The sequence below is a fragment of the Oryctolagus cuniculus genome, chromosome 6, assembly GCF_964237555.1.
Source record: "Oryctolagus cuniculus chromosome 6, mOryCun1.1, whole genome shotgun sequence".
NCBI classification, from domain to species: Eukaryota; Metazoa; Chordata; class Mammalia; order Lagomorpha; family Leporidae; genus Oryctolagus; species Oryctolagus cuniculus.
In genome coordinates, this window is record NC_091437.1 from 39,646,777 (window position 1) to 39,664,161 (window position 17,385).

The 17,385-nt window shown below is 40.2% G+C and overlaps 1 protein-coding gene across 13 annotated transcripts in view; it reads left to right on the plus strand.

Moving 5' to 3' along the window:
• LOC138850199 (uncharacterized) overlaps positions 1-17,073 on the plus strand; it is a 458,403-nt gene extending 441,330 nt beyond the window's left edge. For all 13 annotated transcript variants that reach the window (XR_011389855.1, XR_011389857.1, XR_011389860.1 and 10 more), the window contains one exon: positions 1,832-17,073. Coding sequence is in view for 1 of the 13 variants with exons in the window: in XM_070076348.1 (XP_069932449.1) it covers positions 1,832-1,876 (45 nt within the window). In the remaining 12 variants the exon portion in view is untranslated. The remainder of the gene's footprint in view (positions 1-1,831) is intronic.
• The last annotated feature ends 312 nt before the right edge of the window (positions 17,074-17,385 follow it).

The following is a 17,385-nucleotide window of genomic DNA, read 5'->3' on the forward strand; positions in this document are numbered from 1 at the left end:
GGGAGAATGGACATTTTGATGATATTCTTCCAATCCATGAGCGTGGAAGATTTTTCCATTTCTTGGTATCCTCTTCTATTTTTCTTTAAGGTTTTGTAATTCATTGTAGAGATCTTTAACGTCCCTGGTTAAGTTTATTCCAAGGTATTTGATTGTTTTTGTTGCTATTGTGAATGGGATTGATCTTAGCAGTTCTTTCTCAGCCATGGAATTGCCTGTGTATACAAAGGCTGTTGATTTTTGTGCATTGATTTTATACCCTGCTACTTTGCCAAAATCTTCTATGAGTTCTTTGGGTCCCCTAAATAAAGAATCATATCATCTGCAAAGAGGGAGAGTTTGAGTTCTTCCTTCCCAATTTGTATCCCTTTAATTTCTTTTTCTTGCCTGATAGCTCTGGCTAGAACTTCCAGAACTATATTGAATAGCAGTGGTGAGAGTGGGCATCCCTGTCTGGTACCAGATCTCAGTGGAAATGCTTCCAACTTTTCCCCATTCAATAGGATGTTGGCTGTGGGTTTTTCATAGATTGCTTTGATTGTATTGAGGAATGTTCCTTCCAAACCCAGTTTGCTTAGAGTTTTCATCATGAAAATGTGTTGAATTTTATCAAATGCTTTCTCGGCGTCTATTGAGATAATCATATGGTTTTTCTTCTGCAGTCTGTTAATGTGGTGAATCACCTTGATTGTTTTGCGCACACTGAACCATCCCTGCAGACCAGGGATAAATACCACTTGGTCTGGGTGGATGATCTTTCTGATGTGTTGTTGCATTCTATTGGCCAGAATTTTATTGAGGATTTTTGCATCTATGTTCATCAGGGATATTGGTCTGTAATTTTCTTTCAATGCTGCATCTTTTTACAGCTTAGGAATTAAGGTGATGCTGGCTTCATAGAAAGAATTTGGGAGGACTCCCTCTTTTTCGATTGTTCTGAATAGTTTGAGAAGAATTGGAGTCAGTTCTTCTTTGAATGTCTGGTAGAATTCAGCAGTAAATCCTTCTGGTCCTGGGCTTTTCTTTGTTGGGAGGGCCTTTATTACTGTTTCAAATTCTGTCTCAGTTATGGGTCTGTTTAGGTTTTCTATGTCTTCCTGGTTCAATTTAGGTAGGTTGCATGTGTCCAGGAATCTATCCATTTCTGATAGGTTTCCCTGTTTTTCTTTCTGGACTCAATAGAGAGAGAAATCCAATGCAGTCAAGAAGGATTTTTCCTTCAACTCAAAACTGAGACTTTTCAATTTATATTGTTTTGTTAAGATAAACATAAAGCCATACGCTGAGTCTTTGAACTATATTTTCTTCTGGCTCCCCTACTTTGGACGATTTTGGGCTCAAATTAGTGTTTTGCCTCTCCGTGTCCAGAGGCGTGTTACCTAACCCTTTTCAGTCTATTTTAGGGGGTAGTTAGAAAGTGCCTTTCTGTAGAAAGAATGGGAAGTAGGAGCAAAAGCTGTCCACTCTATGATCATCAAGCTTGAGGAGATGCCTGGACACAGCAAGGACAAAGGCGGTAACTTTGAGCTCATGTGGCTGGAGTGAAGTGAGAAGGAAGAGTTGGACTTGCTGAAGTCAGAGGCAGACATGTAAAACCACAGATGATCTTTAAGACAGAGTGAGGTGAGGAAGAATTTTGTTCAAAATTAAAGGGGGATCCCCGTGGGGGAGGGGTCAACATTGGAACGGTATGATATAATTTACTTTACAAAAATCTCTGATTTCTGAGCAGAAGACCAATTAGGAGGAAATGCATGTAGAGTTCTTGGCAAGATGCTTGGTTTAAAATATTGAGAAATGCTAGCTACTCTCAATTTTTTTTTTTTTTCAGGCAACGGACTTTCCCTCTAGGATATCATGGCACAGTCGTCCCTAAGGTAGGACTGGGCCTCAAACCACTCATGTGGACTCTCATCAGTAGCATGGTGTGTGTTGTCCATCTCAGTTATGTGGGGAACCTGCACATGTACATGTAAGCTCCCTCTGCAGAATCACACTGCCATTGGAGTCGCACACAATTTATGCTTGCCAGGAAGATTCTTAGAGACCCATTTTCACACCAAATGGAGGCACGTAGTATTTGCAGATAAGGCACTTTTTAAGGAACTTTTTATAACCTCAATTTTAAAAGCTGCACCACTGAAAGCAAGTTAATTTTTTTCCACTTTGTATATTTGCTGCTCTTCATAATACCAAGAAGTGACCTGGGATGACACTGAGTGCATGAGAAAGCACCTTGAATAACCTCTCAATGGACTTTCACAAAAAGCTACTGATGTCGATAAAGTTGGAATGGTGACTTCCAGTTGTAGAAAAATACTGCATCATGGGGATAGTGTGACATGGAAAAGCCCCCCTGACAGCTCCACTCTGGGACCCACAGTTGTCAATCCTAATCAGGTGTTTTCTCCATTCATCATCCTGGCTAACTACTGGTGCCCTACGTTCATTTCATAGCGATAAAGAGAACAAGGCCCATGTGAAGTAACATACAGAATTAATATTTCTAAAATAGCATCTGAATCTATTAGTATTCTAAGTAGGAGACAATTTGTTTGGAATTACTTGTCTCTCTAGCAAATGAGAATTACATGCATAGGTTTTGCTTGTTTTGTTATTAGCCTTCAAAGACCCTAAAATAAAAGCTAATGGTTTGAGGGAATTCTACAAAACACCCCAACAAAATTTTTGCTTCAAAAATGAGTCAGTTCCTTGTGTATTTTTTTTTTTACATTCAGTACAATATCTGTTAAATTACAGCATAGAAAGAGGACAAGCTATACATGTTAAGTGAGCCATTTGACAGATTTTTACCATGTGAAATCCCAAGTAATTATCCATGTCAAATCAAGACATGGAATCCTAGCAGCTCGGAAATTTGTCCCTTTGTTACTCCTAGCCACTATTTCCTTCTCAAATTACTATTCTGATGCTCTCATCATGAATGAATCTTCAGTATTTTGACTTAAGAGTTATGATTTGGTATCACATTTGGTAGAGCATGCTTTCAGCTTCCTTGAGCTACAATTTATAGAACATAAAAGTTAGCTATTTCAAGTGTATGCTTAATGATTTACAATAAACTTAGAGTTTCCATTCAGTGGCTTGCATTTTAATTCACTTAAATATCCCTTTTTGATAAACAGATATTAGAATTAATTATATAGTGACACTAAGTTGTTTCATATAAGCAAGGGGAGAGAATACTAAGATTGCACAAAGTCTTCTGGACTAAATTATGCAATAAGCACTATAGAAGTCAGTAAGGACATTACAACAATGGAAAACTGCAGGTCCATCCTCCTGATAAATGCTACATTCCTATTTTTATAATTTGGAAATAAAAATAAGTGATCTTTCTTAACTTTGTCTAAAATACATATTAAATAAATCCCATTTACAGTCCACATCATATTTAATAGTCACATCAGAAGCCTTTCTCTTTCTGTAAGTTTGGGTATTACATGAACCTGTTTGATACTATGACTTCTTATAAGAAGTGCTGAAATTCCCAAACAATACATTGAAGTAAGGAAAACAATTATGAGAAGTGAAGCTGGAATATTGTCAGGTAACATTTTTACGCATAGAAGTTATTTTATAGGTATAAATGCATGGAGATTCTTCTAAATAAGCTTAAGGAAATTTAGAGCCAAATAGCAGAAAGATGGTAAAACAGGACTTTTCAGCACTTGCCCATCTTCAGATGCATCAATTTCAACAGCTGTCCATATAGTCCATACTTGAAGTACTTCAGAAAAACTAGCAAAGCCGGGTAAGGGATGACAGTTGCACATTGCCAGTGCCACTAGTCCCTCACCTTGAGAAAGTATGACTTGCAAAGAAACACCCTGTACATGGGGGAAGGAAACGACACTTAGTGCCAGATAGGTCCTTGGGTTCCCACAAAGCTTTGCTCCAGTGGAACTCAGCACTATGCAGGTTCCCATGACCAGAGACTCTAGGCTAATACTTGAGAGCAAAATCTAGATCTCGCCACCTCACATCTCTAGGACTGCTTTACAGTTGCCCAGCCACAGCAGCTATGGGCTTCAGGCTTGTTCCAGAAGCAGCCAGGCACCACGCTAGTCCCAGGACCTCCTGTTTTCATAGATCCCAGTGCTGACACAGCTCTGTATCCATCCAGGACTGCCCTGGTGCACTCGGGCTAGTCTTGTAGACTCATGGTCAGCACTCATGATTCCGTGCTCCAGATCTGACCTCAGCCCAGGCAGACTTCAGACGTCGAAGCTTGTCCTCATGACCGCAGCCTCCAACATGCCCTGATGTGAGGCTGTACTCATTATTCTTAAAAATTCAGGCTCTCGACCACATCCATGGACCCCAGGCTAAGGCATTCGGGCTTTAAGCAGCCCTGTTACCTGGCCAACCCTGTGGCCGACCCTGTGGACTCAGGGCCCAGGTCCAACCCGGTACCTGACTGTTTCAAATATGCAGGCTCAGCGTCTACTCCAGCACCAGGTTATTCCCTTTGGACTTGGACTTGAAGCCAATCCGACACAGGTCAGTGACAGATCTTTCTGCCTGCTTACCCAGGAATTAAGCCAGCCTTTCCTAGGTCTCACACACTAAACCTGATCTTGGACCCTCTCAGAAGGCCTCTCCAGTTTCTTGACAGGATGACTGCCAAAGGACTTTGCTAGATGAAATACACAGCAAGCGTGAAAAACCAAGGAAATACACTATCACCAAGAGAATGTAATAATTTTCCAGTAGTTGATCTCAGACAAAGTAAGAAACCTAAACTGCCTCATTAACAGCAGTTACTTTGAATAGTTGAAGCTCAACAAACGTCCAAGAAAGTATAAAGAATGACTTCAGTGAAATCAGGAAAAGAATAAATGACAAAAACAAACCTTAACAAGGAGACTGAAATTTAAGGTAGACATGGAAAATCTTGACTTGATGCAGTAATCAAAACAGGATGAGAATCACATGAAAACCGACACACAGACCAGTGGAAAAGAATAAGGGACTGGGGCGCACTAGGCTAATCCTCTGCCTGTGGCGCCGGCACCCTGGGTTCTAGTCCCAGTCCAGGCCAGCTCTCTGCTACAGCCCAGGAGGGCAGTGCAGGATGGCCCAAGTGCTTGAGTCCTGCACCTGCATGGGAGACCAGGAGGAGGCACCTGGCTCCTGATGAGCGTGGTGCACCGGCCGTGGCGGGCATTGGAGGGTGAACCAACGGCAAAAGGAAGACCTTTCTCTCTCTCTCTGTCTCTCTCTCACTGTCTTACTGTGCCTGTCAAAAAAAAAAAAAAAAGTAAATCCATGCATCATTTCAGTCTCTTCATTAAGTAGTGCTAGAAAAAATGGTAGCTATTAAGAAATGAGACTAGAATTCTATGGTATACATACCCAAGGAAATATTATTGTGAAATAGAAAGGAAGCAGTCCTGTCCTTTGTGAAAGCATGCATAGAACTGCGGAACATTATGTTACATGAAATAAACCAGGCACAGAAAGACAAATACTGCATGTTAGCATTCTTATGTGGAAACACAAAACTGTGATTTCATAGAATTTCAATATAGAAAAGTGGTTCTTAGTGATTAGGAAGGATAGGAAGAAGAGAGGGAGGTTTATGGTGGGTACCAAAATATAAATACTTAAGAATAACAATGTTAACATTGGACAGCACAGTAGGGTAACTATAGTTTCAAATTGATTATGTACGTTATGAAGAGCCACAAGACAGCACATTTAAGCTTCTCGTTACAAAGAAGTGACAGATGTAAAAAGAGATGAAAATACTCACTACCCCAATGTGATGATTACAATAGTACACAAGTATGGAATTATCACACTATACCCCGTAAATATGTATAATTAAAAAGTTAAACCCAAATCCCCATGAGAAAAACTGAAATTCAAAACCAAAGAGAGGATAAGTGATCCAGGGTGACTGAATAGATAGCAGTCATGCTGACTTCAAACAGAACAAAGGAGAGATGACCTTTCCAAGAGTCTAACTTTGAGTGGAGAAGTGATAGAACAATGGACTGCATGGGACTGCTGTGCTGGCTTCCTGGTGTAGCCAGCTGCTGCCCAGTTGCTGTCATCTTACAAAGTCCAGGTGGAAAGACACTGATGCATACTCTGCCACACGCAAGTTGAGCTGAGAGAGAATTCCACAGTCACCCACTGACTTTTTTCCAGCCTTGGGATCGGACTGCGCTCTGAGGAACTACTGAGCTTGGAGGAAGGAAGCTACGTCACCGCTTTCCCCTCTCCCACCCCCACAGAGCATCAAACTGGGCTGTGAGACATCATGCAGTAGACATTGGTGCTGCTGATACCATAAGCACTCAGTAAGAATCAGGGAAATTTGTGGGGAAAAGTACAGATACAATCCCCATAGTTGCAGGATAGCTATGGTCAGTCACTCTGTGTGATCAAGGCACTTCCCTCTAGCTTCAAAGAGCTGGAAGCAGCAGCCCATAGAAAATCTGCTCCCACTCTGGGAGTTCTGGGGATGATCCCCCTATACCCTGCAATACCAGAAATGTAACAAATATTTCTAATTTTCTCAGTCTCACTGGAATCCATCAGCTCTATTTCACCTCTCAAGGCTCATACCTGCCAGAGTAAAATCTGACGTATTCCTTATAGTCAACCTGTAGGGCTGGATCAGGGTTCAGTTTGCATCCCTTAGTCCCAGGACTGCGGATGCAGGTGCTATAAACCATAGCACTAGTTGAACTCTCCTAGAGGATCTGAGGAAGGGCCCATGCACATCCCGCAGTCCTAAAGCACAGCAACTGGTGCCACAAACTCCAGCATCACTCAGGCTTGCCAGTGGGCCAAGGGATCAGCCATGTTTGTCTCACTCAGCACCAAGAACAGAGCCCTGGATGTCACAATCTCCAGGGAGACTGACATCAAACTCTGTAGACTGAAGTTGCATATCCTAGGAAACCCACATTCGTCTCAAAGCCACACTTAAATCACTATGACAGACACAGACACCAGCGGGGAGAGGAGGGACGCCCAGGGCTCCGAGTCCACACATCGGCGCTGGAAGTGGAGGTGAGCTCAGTAACCGGAGACATTGGCGGGGAAATGGCAGACAGAATTTTAGAGGGAAGCAGGCTTTGAAGCGGGAAAGTTCAACAGACTAGAGGAGAGAAGGGAAAAAAAATAAAAATAAAAAAAAAGGTGAGGGCATACTGGTACAGACAAGTTCCTCTCTCCACCAACCTTGCAAAGGCGAGCAAGAGACAAAGAGCTGGGATATACATAATAAAAGGGGAGAGTTAAGGCTACAATTCAGTAGCCTAGGCAACCCAGTGGGAGTCCGCAGGAGAAACGGAGCCTGCACAGACTCTTTGGGTAGAAGCCAGAGATCGGAAGCTAAATACCATCCATTCTGCTCAGCCTTGCAGTATTACTTACCTCCTGAATAAAAAATAAAATAAATAAATGAATAAATAAATAGAGATTTACCACGCATAACCTTTGTACACCTGTAACCCTGAAGAACAAAGCAGAGCTCTCAGGCCACACCCATCTCAAGCCTCCAAGGCTCCTCCAACAGCAGGCAGTCCACTTAACACAGACATAGTATAAAAAAAAAAACACTTCACAGTGAGGGAAAAAGAATTCACCATGCCAAGCAATAAACACAGAAATTGAGGGAACAAGATCAACGATGACACTATGATGCCTCCAAATAAAACACCCCAAGCCAAGATTATGAAGATGATCAGATAGAAGAAATGCAAGATACGGATTTCAAAAAATTTATAAGAACATCTAGAAGTTTTCAAAAGCAAATCCTTGAACTACAGAAATCCTTATTGGACAGGATTGAAAATCTCTCTCGTGAAAATGAAATTTTAAGGAAGAATCAAAATGAAACGCAGAAACTAGTAGAACAGGAAAGTGTGATAGTGAAGAGAAATCAAAATGAAATGAAGAGCTCAATAGATCAAATGACAAACACATTAGAGAGCCTTAAAAACAGAATGGGTGAAGCAGAAGAGAGAATATTGGACTTAGAAGACAGAGAACAGGAAAGGATACAAACCAAAGAAAAGAAGAGGAAAATAGAAATCTAAAAAATATTGGTGGGAATCTACAGAATACTATTAAAAAAACCAACATTCGGGTTCTAGGAGTTCCTGAAAGCATGGAGAGAGAGAGAGGATTAGAAGGCCTTTTTAGTGAGATACTAGCAGAGAACTTTCCGGGTCTGGAGAAGGACAGAGACATCCTAGTACAGGAAGCTCATAGAACCCCCAGTAAACATGACCAAAAGAGATCCTCACCACGACACGTTGTAATTAAACTCACCACAGTGAAACATAAAGAAAAGATCCTAAAATGTGCAAAAGAGAAACGTCAGATTACTCTCAGAGGATCTCCAATCAGACTCACAGCTGACTTCTCATCAGAAACACTACAGGCTAGGAGGGAATGGCGAGACATAGCACAGGTGCTAAGAGAGAAAAATTGCCAGCCCAGAATACTATATCCTGCTAAGCTCTCATTTGTGAATGAAGGTGAAATAAAGACCTTTCATAGCAAACAGAAATTGAAAGACTTTGTGGCCACTCGACCGGCCCTGCAAAAGATACTTAAAGATGTGCTACACTCAGAAACACAGAAACACGGCCATCAATATGAAAGAAGGTAAAGGAAGAACACCTACCAGTAAAAGTGCATGGGAAGCTCAAAGCATATATTAGAACTTATCTTTGGCAAATGGCAGGGCAAAGTCACTATGCATCAATAGTCACATTAAACGTGAATGGACTTAACTCTTCAGTTAAAAGACACAGACTGGCTGACTGGCTTAAGGAACAACACCCAACTATTTGTGCCTACAAGAAACACATCTCTCTAACAAAGATGCATGCAGACTGAAAGTGAAAGGTTGGAAAAAGATATTCCATGCCAACAGAAACCAAAAAAAAGCAGGTGTAGCCATATTAATATCAGACAAAATAAACTTTAATACAAAAACTGTTAAGAGAGACAAAGAGGGGCACTATATAATGATTAAGGGATCAATTCAACAGGAAGATGTAACTATTAAAAATGTATATGCACCTAATTACATGGCACCAGTCTATTTAAAAGATATGTTAAGGGACTTAAAGGGAGACTTAGATTCCAATACAATAGTACTGGGGGGCTTCAATACTCCACTCTCAGAAATAGATCATCCGGACAGAAGATCAACAAGGAAACAGCAGATTTAATCGACACTATTGCCCAAATGGATCTAACAGATATCTACAGAACTTTCAATCCTACATATAAAGACTTTACATTCTTCTCAGCAGTGCATGGAACCTTCTCTAGGATTGACCACATACTAGGCCATAAAGCAAGTCTCAGCAAATTCAAAAGAATTAGAATCATACCATGCAGCTTCTCAGACCACAGCAGAATGAAGCTGGAAATTAGCAACTCAGGAAACCCCAGAAAGTATGCAAACACATGGAAACTGAACAACATGCTCCTGAATGAACAATGGGTCATTCAAGAAATCAAAAGAGAAATCAAAAACTTTCTGGAAGTAAATGAGGATAACAACACAACATATCAAAACTTATGGGATACAGCAAAAGCAGTATTGAGAGGCAAGTTTATGGCAATAGGTGCCTATATCAAGAAATTGGAAAGACACCAAATAAATGAGCTTTCAGCGCATCTCAAGGACCTAGAAAAACTGCAGCAAACCAGACCCAAATCTAGTAGGAGAAGAGAAATAATTAAAATCAGAGAAGAAATTAACAGGACTGAATCCAAAAAAATGCTACAAAAAATCAGCCAAGCGAAGAGCTGGTTTTTTGAAAAAATAAACAAAATTGAACCCCATTGGCCCAACTAACTAAAAAAAGAAGAGAAAAGACCCAAATCAATAAAATCAGAGATGAAAAAGGAAATGTAACAACAGACACCACAGAAATAAAAAGAATCATCAGAAATTACTACAAGGACTTGTATGCCAGCCAACAGGGAAACCTATCAGAAATGGATAGATTCCTGGACACATGCAATCTACCTAAATTGAACCATGAAGACATAGAAAACCTAAATAGACCCATAACTGAAACAGAAATTGAAACAGTAATAAAGGCCCCCTCAACAAAGAAAAGCCCAGGACCAGATGGATTCACTGCTGAATTCTACCAGACATTTAAAGAAGAACTAATTCCATTTCTTCTGAAACTATTCAGAACAATCAAAAAAGAGGGAATCCTCCCAAATTCTTTCTATGAAGCCAGCATCACCTAAATCCCTAAACCAGAGAAAGATGCAGCATTGAAAGAAAATTACAGACCAATATCCCTGATGAACATAGATGCAAAAATCCTCAATAAAATTCTGGCCAATAGAGTACAACAACACATCAGGAAAATCATCCACCCAGACCAAGTGGTATTTATCCCTGGTCTGCAGGGATGGTTCAGTGTGCGCAAAACAATCAAGGTGATTCACCACATTAACAGACTGCAGAAGAAAAACCATATGATTGTGGGGAGCAACTTGGACTAGACTAAGTTACTGGAATTAAGATTTATTCTATGCATCTGCTCTCCCACAATATGGTGCTGGGAGAGGAGGAAACAGCTTCTACACAGCTGCCTCCAGTTCAACCAATAAACAGCAGGACCTGCTCCTGATTGGAGGAGACCAGCGTACTCGGCGTGTGGGTAGCAGAGTTGGGATTGGTGGAAGAGGACTATAAAGGAGGAGAGAGACAACATGCACCAGGAACATCTATCTGGAGGAACATCTGAGCAGCCCCCGAGAGAGCCGGCCGGCGGTGTGCCACTCCCCCGTGGAAGTGGGGAAAGTGGCAGGGGGAACCGCCCTTCCACGGAGGTGGAAGGGACGGTAGCCAACCCGGGAAGAACCAGCAGCAAACCCGGGGAGGGCCGAGCAGACAAAAGAACAGCGCAGGGTCCTGTGTCGTTCCTCCACGAAGACAGGGAGTGACATATGATTATCTCAATAGATGCAGAGAAAGCATCTGATAAAATTCAACAACCTTTCATGATGAAAACTCTAAGCAAATTGGGTATAGAAGGAACATTCCTCAATATAATCAAAGCAATTTATGAAAAACCCACAGCCAACATCCTATTGAATGGGGGAAAAGTTGGAAGCATTTCCACTGAGATCTGGTACCAGGCAGTGATGCTCACTCTCACCACTGCTATTTAACATAGTTCTGGAAGTTTTAGCCAGAGCCATCAGACAAGAAAAAGAAATTAAAGGAATACAAATTGAGAAGGAAGAAGTCAAACTCTCCCTCTTTGCAGACGATATGATTCTTTACCTAGAGGATCCAAAGAACTTTACTAAGAGACTATTAGAACTCATAGAGGAGTTTGGCAAAGTGGCAGGATATAAAATCAATGCACAAAAATCAACAGCCTTTGTATACACAAGCAATGCCATGGCTGAGAAAGAACTGCTAAGATAATCCCATTCACAATAGCTACAAAAACAATCAAATACCTTGGAATAAACTTAACCAAGGACGTTAAAAGATCTCTACGATGAAAATTACAAAATCTTAAAGAAAAATAGAAGAGGATACCAAGAAATGGAAAAATCTTCCATGCTCATGGATTGGAAGAATCAACATCATCAAAATGTCCATTCTCCCAAAAGCAATTTATAGATTCAATGCAATCCCAATCAAGATACCAAAGACATTCTTCGCAGATCTAGAAAAAATGATGCTGAAATTCATATGGAGGCACAAGAGACCTCGAATAGCTAAAGCAATCTTGTACAACAAAAACAAAGCCGGAGGCATCACAATACCAGACTTCAGGACATACTACAGGGCAGTTGTAATCAAAACAGCCTGGTACTGGTACAGAAACAGATGGATAGACCAATGGAACAGAATTGAAACACCAGAAATCAATCCAAACATCTACAGCTAACTTATATTTGATCAAGGATCTAAAACCAATTCCTGGAGCAAGGACAGTCTATTCAATAATGGTGCTGGGAAAATTGGATTTCCACGTGCAGAATCATGAAGCAAGACCCCTACCTTACACCTTACAGAAAAATCCACTCAACATGGATTAAAGACCTAAATCTATGACCTGACACCATCAAGTTACTAGAGAACATTGGAGAAACCCTTCAAGATATTGGCACAGGCAAAGAATTTCTGGAAAAGACCCGGGAGGCACAGGCAGTCCAAGCCAAAATCAACTATTGGGATTGCATCAAATTGAGAAGTTTCTGTACTGCAAAAGAAACAGTCAGGAGAGTGAAGAGACAACCGACAGAATGGGAAAAAATATTTGCATACTATGCAACAGATAAAGGGTTGATCACCAGAATCTACAAAGAGATCAAGAAACTCCACAAAAACAAAACGAACAACCCACTTAAGAGATGGGCCAAGGACCTCAACAGACATTTTTCAAAAGAGGAAATCCAAATGGCCAACAGACACATGAAAAAATGTTCAAGATCACTAGCAAGCAGGGAAATGCAAATCAAAACCACAATGAGGTTTCACCTCACCCCAGTTAGAATGGCTCACATTCAGAAATCTACCAACAACAGATGCTGGTGAGGATGTGGGGAAAAAGGGACACTAACCCACTGTTGGTGGGAATGCAAACTGGTCAAGCCACTGTGGAAGTCAGTTTGGAGATTCCTCAGAAACCTGCATATAACCCTACCATTCAACCCAGCCATACCACTCCTTGGAATTTACCCAAAGGAAACGAAATTGGCAAACAACCAAGCTGTCTGCACATTAATGTTTATTGCAGATGAATTCACAATAGCTAAGACCTGGAATCAACCCAAATGCCCATCAACAGTAGACTGGATAAAGAAATTATGGGACATGTACTCTATAGAATACTATACAGCAGTCAAAAACAATGAAACCCGGTCATTTGCAACAAGATGGAGGAATTTGGAAAACATCATGCTGAGTGAAATAAGCCAGTCCCAAAGGGACAAATATCATATGTTCTCCCTGATCAGCGACAACTGACTGAGCACCAAACGGGAAACTTGTTGAAGTGAAATGGACACTATGAGAAACAGTGACCTGATCAACTCTTGTCCTGACTGTTGATGTACAATGTAATACTTTATCCATTTTAGTATTTTTTTTTTGTTCTAGTACTATTGGTTGAACTCTGTAATTAACACACAATTATTCTTAGGTGTTTAAATTTTAACTGAAAAGTGATCCCTGTTAGGAATCTGGAAAGCATTATGCTGAGTGAAAAACTATTCTAATAAACTGGAAAGTCTAGAACACATTGATAAATTCCATTACACAGAATTTCTTTTACAAATAAATTAATATCAAGAGACATATACAAATCTAAATAGATTCATAATAAGCAATGAGATTGAGTTAGTAATCAAAAGTTTTCCATCAGCTAAAAGACCAGAACCTGATGGCCTTACAGTGAATTCCACAAAACGTTTAAAGAGGAAATAATTCCAATGCTTTTCAAACTATTCCAACATACTGAATGGGATGGAACCCTGCTAAAGTGTTTTTATGAGGCCAGCATCATCTTGGTACTAAAGCCACATACAAAACACAAAAATAAAACTACAGACCTATATCCTTAAGGAATAAAAATGCAAAGATTATCAGCGAAATAGCAGCAAAACTAATTGAAACCCGTATCAAATAACTCATGTATCATTATCAAGTGGGATTTATTGTAGAGATGCAAGGGTGATTCAACATTTGCAAATGCTTAAGTGTCACAAGTCACATCAACAGATTGAAGAACAAAAACCATAGGGTCATCTCAGTAGATGTGAAGAAATCATTTGATAAGATTCAACACCCCATCATGTTAAAAACCCTCCACCAATTAGATATAGAAGGAACAGACCTCAAATTTATGAAGGCTATAAATGACAAACACCCAATGTCATACTAAATGGGGACAAGTTGAAAGCATTTCACTCAACTTTGGAACAGGACAATGAAATCCACTTTGACCATTCCTGTACAACATGGTATTGGAAGCTTTAGTAAGAGCAGTTATGGATAAGAAAGAAAAGGCATCAAAGTTTGAAAAAAGGAAGTGATAATATTGATGTTTGCAGATGACATCATGCTCAAGATGGAAAAACTTAACTACTCCACCAAGAAGCCACTTAACCAATTGAGTGAAGTTGCAGCTTACAAAATAAACATACAGAAAACAGTAGCTTTTCATATGCTACTGGTGAACTCAAGGAGAAACAAATCCCATTTATAAGAGGGAACAGAAAGACCTCTAGGAGTAAAACTGATCAAACAATGAGGAAAGAAATCAATAAGGTTGGAAAAATAGAAAGATATTCCTTGTCAATGGATCAAAATGTCAATAAAATGTGTATAATACACACAGCAATCTACAGATTCAATGCAATCCCCATCAAGGTTCAAATATTATTTACAGAAATAGACAAAAAAAATCCTAAAACTCATACTGAATCAGAAAAGATACAGAATAACCCAAGTGATCCTGAACAACAACAAAATTAAAGCTGGTAGCATCACAATACTTGACTTGAAAGCATACTACAAACCTATAGAAGGAAAAAACAGAATGAGACTAGCATAAAACCCAACACATAGATCAATGGAACAAAATGGAGAGCCCAGAAATTAATTCAGGAACATAAAGCCGACTGATTTGACAGACGTGCCCAGAACATCCATTGGACTGAGGATAACCTCTTCAACAAACGGTGCTGGCAAAACTGGATAATTATATGTAGGAGAATGAAATTAGCTCCATACCTCATAGCAATCAAGAGTGATCAAAGACTTAAAATTTAAGAATTGAGTCTGTGAAGTTACCGGAAGAAAGTGTAGGGTAAACACTCCAAAACGCAGGTGTAGGGTACAGCTTCTTGGACAAGACCCCTAAAGCACAGGCAGCAAAAGCAAAATTAAATGGGATTATATCAAACTCAGAAGTAAAGAGACAAAACAGAATGGGGAAAAAATATTGGTGAGCTACCTATCCAACCAAGGATTAACAAAAATTTATCAGCAACTTAGAACCTCTACAACAGGGCCCAGCGCTGTGACACAGTAGGTTAATCCTCCGCCTGAACACTGGCATCCCATATGGACGCTGGTTCAAGTTCCTGCTGCTCCACTTCTGATCGCTCTCAGCTATGGCCTAAGAAAGCAGCAGAAGATGGCTCAAGTCCTTGGGCCCCTACATCCATGTGGGAGACCTGGAGGAAGTTCCTGGATCCTGGCCATTGCAGCCATTTGGGGAGTGAACCGGCAGAAGAAAGACCTTTCTCTCTGTTTCACCCTCTCATTGTCTGTAACTCTACCTCTACAAATAAATGAAATCTTAAAAAAACTCAACAAACAAAACAATCAATCCAGTGACGAAATGGGCAAAGGCCCTAGTAGACATTTCTCAAAAGAAGAAATACAAACGATTAGGGCCGACACTATGGCTTAGCAGGTAAGTCCACTGCCTGTGGTGCCGGCAGCCCCTGTGGCCGCTGCTTCAAGTTCCAGCAGCTCCACTTCCAATCCAGCTCTCTGCTATGGCCTGGGAAAGCAGTAGAAGATGGCCCAAGTCCTTGGGCCCCTGCACCCATGTGGGAAGCCCAGAGGAAACTCCTGGTTCTGGGCTCCTATCTTCGGATTAGCACAGCTCTGGCCGCTGCAGCCAATTGGGGAGTGAACTAGTGGATGGAAGACCTCTCTCTCTGCTTCTGCCTCTGCCTCTGCCTCTGCCTCTCTGTACTGCTGCCTTTCAAATAAATGAATAATTCTTTAAAAAAAGAAGAAAAAATTAGTGTAACCACTGTAGAAAACTGTAAATAGACTGCTGTATCATCTGACAATCCCACTTCTGCTTACATACTCAAAAAACATACACATTTTATCAAAGAGATATCTGTACCACCAGGATATAGCATCGCTGTTCACAATTGTCAGAATATGTAATCAACCAAGGTGTCTGTCATCAGTTGTATGTATATATGCATAATGGAATAGTATTCAGCTATAAAAAAGAATGCAATTCTATCATTTGCAGTAAAATGGATCCAACTCGTTGAGTGATAGCAGCCATACACAGAAAATGACCATATCTTCTCACTTATATGTGGGAGATAACATTGAAAAAGAAAAACAAAGCTGTATGAGAGGAAATTGACATTTTGAGATTTGCTTATTATTATTTAGAGCCCTTGTCTATACTTTTGAGGAACAGTGATTTTTCTACTTTCTAGTTCTTTATTTAGTAAAATACACTGACAGTTAAAAAAGAATTATCTGTGTGTATTAGTATTTTTGCAACTTTAGTTTCGTCAATCTTTATCCAACTAATGATTAACGATGTTCTTTTACTATAGTTTTAATGATCTACAATTACTTTGCAGTTTACTGAATATGCATTAAATGATCATCTTTTCATTTGATTATTGTTTATAGCCCTTGTGTATATTCCTGCTAAACTAGGACTTTCTTGCTTTTTACTTGTCAGGGTTTTGATGTGGTGAAGCGTGAAGCCCGTAACTATAATGTAAATTAAAACTATGTTATCTCTAAAGCTAAAAAATAGGGAAGGGAGGGAGGAAGGGAATATCATTAGTTTGTAGATAGACTTCTAACAATATAAACTGAATACTAAAAACTTTTAAAAACCTAACACTAAATTTAAAAAGAGAAGGAAAATGGGACAAAGGATGACAACAGTAGAAGTAATGAAGCAGAAGAAACACGGAATTCCAAGGTTCTATAAAAATACACAGAAAATAAATAGTGAAGAAAGCTTTTGGAATTTATAGAATAGTATCAAAAGAACTAATGTGTGAGTTATCATTCAAGAGGGGCAGAAAAAGTATGGTCTTGTGGCATAGTGAGTAAAGCTGCTGTCAGTGATATTGGCATTCCGTATCCAGGCTGCTTCCAGACTCAGCTGGTCCACTTCCAATCCAGCTCCCTGCTAATGTGCCTAGATAGCAATGGAGGATAGCCCAAGTGCTTGGCCCCATCATCCATGTGGGAGATCTGGAAGAAGATCCTGACTCCTTGTTTTGGCCTGGCCCAACCCTAGCTGTTGTAGCCACTGGGCGGCGGGGGTGGGGTGGGGTGGGGTGAGGGCGGGGGTGGGGGGGTGTGAATCAGAGGAGGGAGGATCTCTCTCTTCCTCTCTCTGTTTAACTCTAATTTTTAAATAAATAAATATTTTAAAAGGGGGGTAGAAAAAGATAAAAGTGTAGAGAGTTTGTTTCAGGAAAATGTTGAAACCTGGAGAAAAATACCTATCTAGTTGCAAGTCGATCAAGGGCCTTTAATCAGATTCATTCTATGGAGACTAAAGCAAAACACAGTCAAACTTTCAAATGTCAGAGACAAAGAAT